Here is a 2,073-nt window from a genome sequence, read left to right as displayed (position 1 = left end):
TATAATTTTTAAAAAAATTATTATTAAAATTAACAAATTTAAGAGTCCACGTATATATAATATATCCTAATCTCTCATTATGTTTAAAAATTATATAAGTAAATTTTGAACATAGATAGTTTTTCATAAAAAGTTAGACCACATACAAAATTATATTAATTAAGTAAAATAGTCCAAAACAACCTTGCCCAATCTTAATTTCATCCCTGTTTAAATGGCGAAGCAAGGCACTGCTCTCTCTCTGTTTTTTTATTAATTATTTTTTTGGGGATGAGGGTGTCAGTTTGTCAAATTAGTAATTAATAATTAACACAATAATCTGATTAAAGATGGGCTGATAAGCCGTTGAAGTTGTCATCTTTTAGATTATTAGGGTTTTTATTCTTTTGCAGAGACAGTGGTTGACAATCACTGCAGAAAAGAATAATAATACCAAATTCCAACCAGATAAGGAGTGTGGAATTTTGAAGCTTAACTTCTTTCTTGAATTAGTAGGGCAAGTAATGGCCACGCATTTTCTGGTTGTGTAACTATCCAATTTCACCTTTTTTCTCTCTCTTAAGAATGAAGAGTTTATTACTATTTGATTCCACAAATATATACCAAAACAAGCAACCATCAAACTTGGTAACAATTGACAACATTTGAAACAAGAAATCTTATTTATTTCCATAATATGCACCATATCATGGCCCTTCCTTGAGCACACAACACAATTACATCTATGAAAAGGAAAATGTTTCTAGTATATATTCTTGCATCAAAAGAGTCTCACACCACACATTAAAGACAGTAAAACAGCCAGCAAGAGGATTCAAGGGTTTTAAAGGGCCTGGATGATCTCTTCAGCACTGGAGATGGTGAACTCTCCTCCGCTTTCAACATGCGCAACCTTCACCTTGAGGTCTTCCACCATCAGAGCAAACCTCTTTGAGCGGATGCCGTGACCCTTGTCAGTGAGGTCAACCTGAAGACCAAGGGCATTGGTGTATTTGGCTGCACCATCAGCAAGGAACTTAACATGCTTGTTCTCTAGGAATGTTTTGGCCCATGAGTTCATCACAAATGGATCATTCACTACAAAATCAGAGGCAATTTCAGATTAGCCATTTAACAAACGATCTATCTTCAAGACTTCGATTACTAGCACCATGAGTAATTTCTTTTGTAGGTCATAGTATGAGTATGGTTACTCACCACACCACACAAAAGGCCAGTTCAATCCATATAGAATTATACCCATGATAAAAGCAAATCAACAATCAATAGCCCAATAATTAAATTAACAATCAAGCAACAACAGCCTATTTGCAATCCATGTCCAAAAAAAACCCGGAGGCTCAACAAGTAGAAAAAGGATGGAATCACATAGCCAAAATGCTGTCTGGAATCACGTCACCCACTGCAATTGGAGCCATTGATGCTGATACTCAAAATAACACTCTGCAATTACCTAATATGAATAGCACGCTTGTGGTCAAAGGGAATACAAGGAAAAAGCTAACAAGGATTTCACAACCTAAAACTTGTGAAATTAACACACAAAAATGCATTTTGCATCATTCTTCAAACAACTACCACTTACAAGAGCAAGTAGTGTCTTAACGTATTATATAAAGTCATTAGGCATTAATGACCACATGATTGCCCTTTTGGAAGAACTTACCACACTTTGTCTGCAACATAAAATATTTGAAGTTTTTCTACCCGTGCAGCTCTCCATCTGTGTTTTTGAAAGGATATTTCTTGCTCGGACTCTGACCCAGTTGCAGTTAGAACAAACTGAAATATAGAATGTATGTTGGTAATTCGCTATCATTGAGTCATGATAAAGTTAACATGATATTTTAATTTGTATTGACAAAAGGATATGCAAAAAAGCATTAAAAACACATCAAATTAAAAATTGAATGCAGGAGGAAGAAAGAAATAGAAGGCAAATTATCCCGTAACTCACAAGGGGAGAGAAAAAGATTAGGGGAAAAACACAAGGGCAACAAGGGAAGAAAATAACATGTTAGCTACTTGATTGTTTGAGTTATTTTGTCTGTAAAACATGACAAACCTCATTGA

The 2,073-nt window shown here is 34.7% G+C and overlaps 1 protein-coding gene across 1 annotated transcript; it reads right to left on the bottom strand.

Annotated features, from left to right (window-relative positions):
* Positions 1–643: 643 nt before the first annotated feature.
* On the bottom strand, positions 644–1,118 carry LOC113002126 (peroxiredoxin-2B). The gene has a single exon (XM_026129085.2). The coding sequence runs from the start codon at positions 1,058–1,060 to the stop codon at positions 824–826; it is 237 nt and encodes a 78-aa protein (XP_025984870.1). The 5' UTR covers positions 1,061–1,118; the 3' UTR covers positions 644–823.
* Positions 1,119–2,073: the final 955 nt, after the last annotated feature.

Source organism: Glycine max, chromosome 7 (assembly GCF_000004515.6).
Source record: "Glycine max cultivar Williams 82 chromosome 7, Glycine_max_v4.0, whole genome shotgun sequence".
NCBI lineage: Eukaryota > Viridiplantae > Streptophyta > Magnoliopsida > Fabales > Fabaceae > Glycine > Glycine max.
Note: the sequence above shows the minus strand (reverse complement) of the source record. Positions and strands in the feature narration are given on the sequence as shown.

Bases quoted from the DNA above. Each gene is read 5' to 3' on its own strand.
- LOC113002126 (XM_026129085.2), bottom strand. From the start codon at position 1,060: ATGAACTCATGGGCCAAAACATTCCTAGAGAACAAGCATGTTAAGTTC.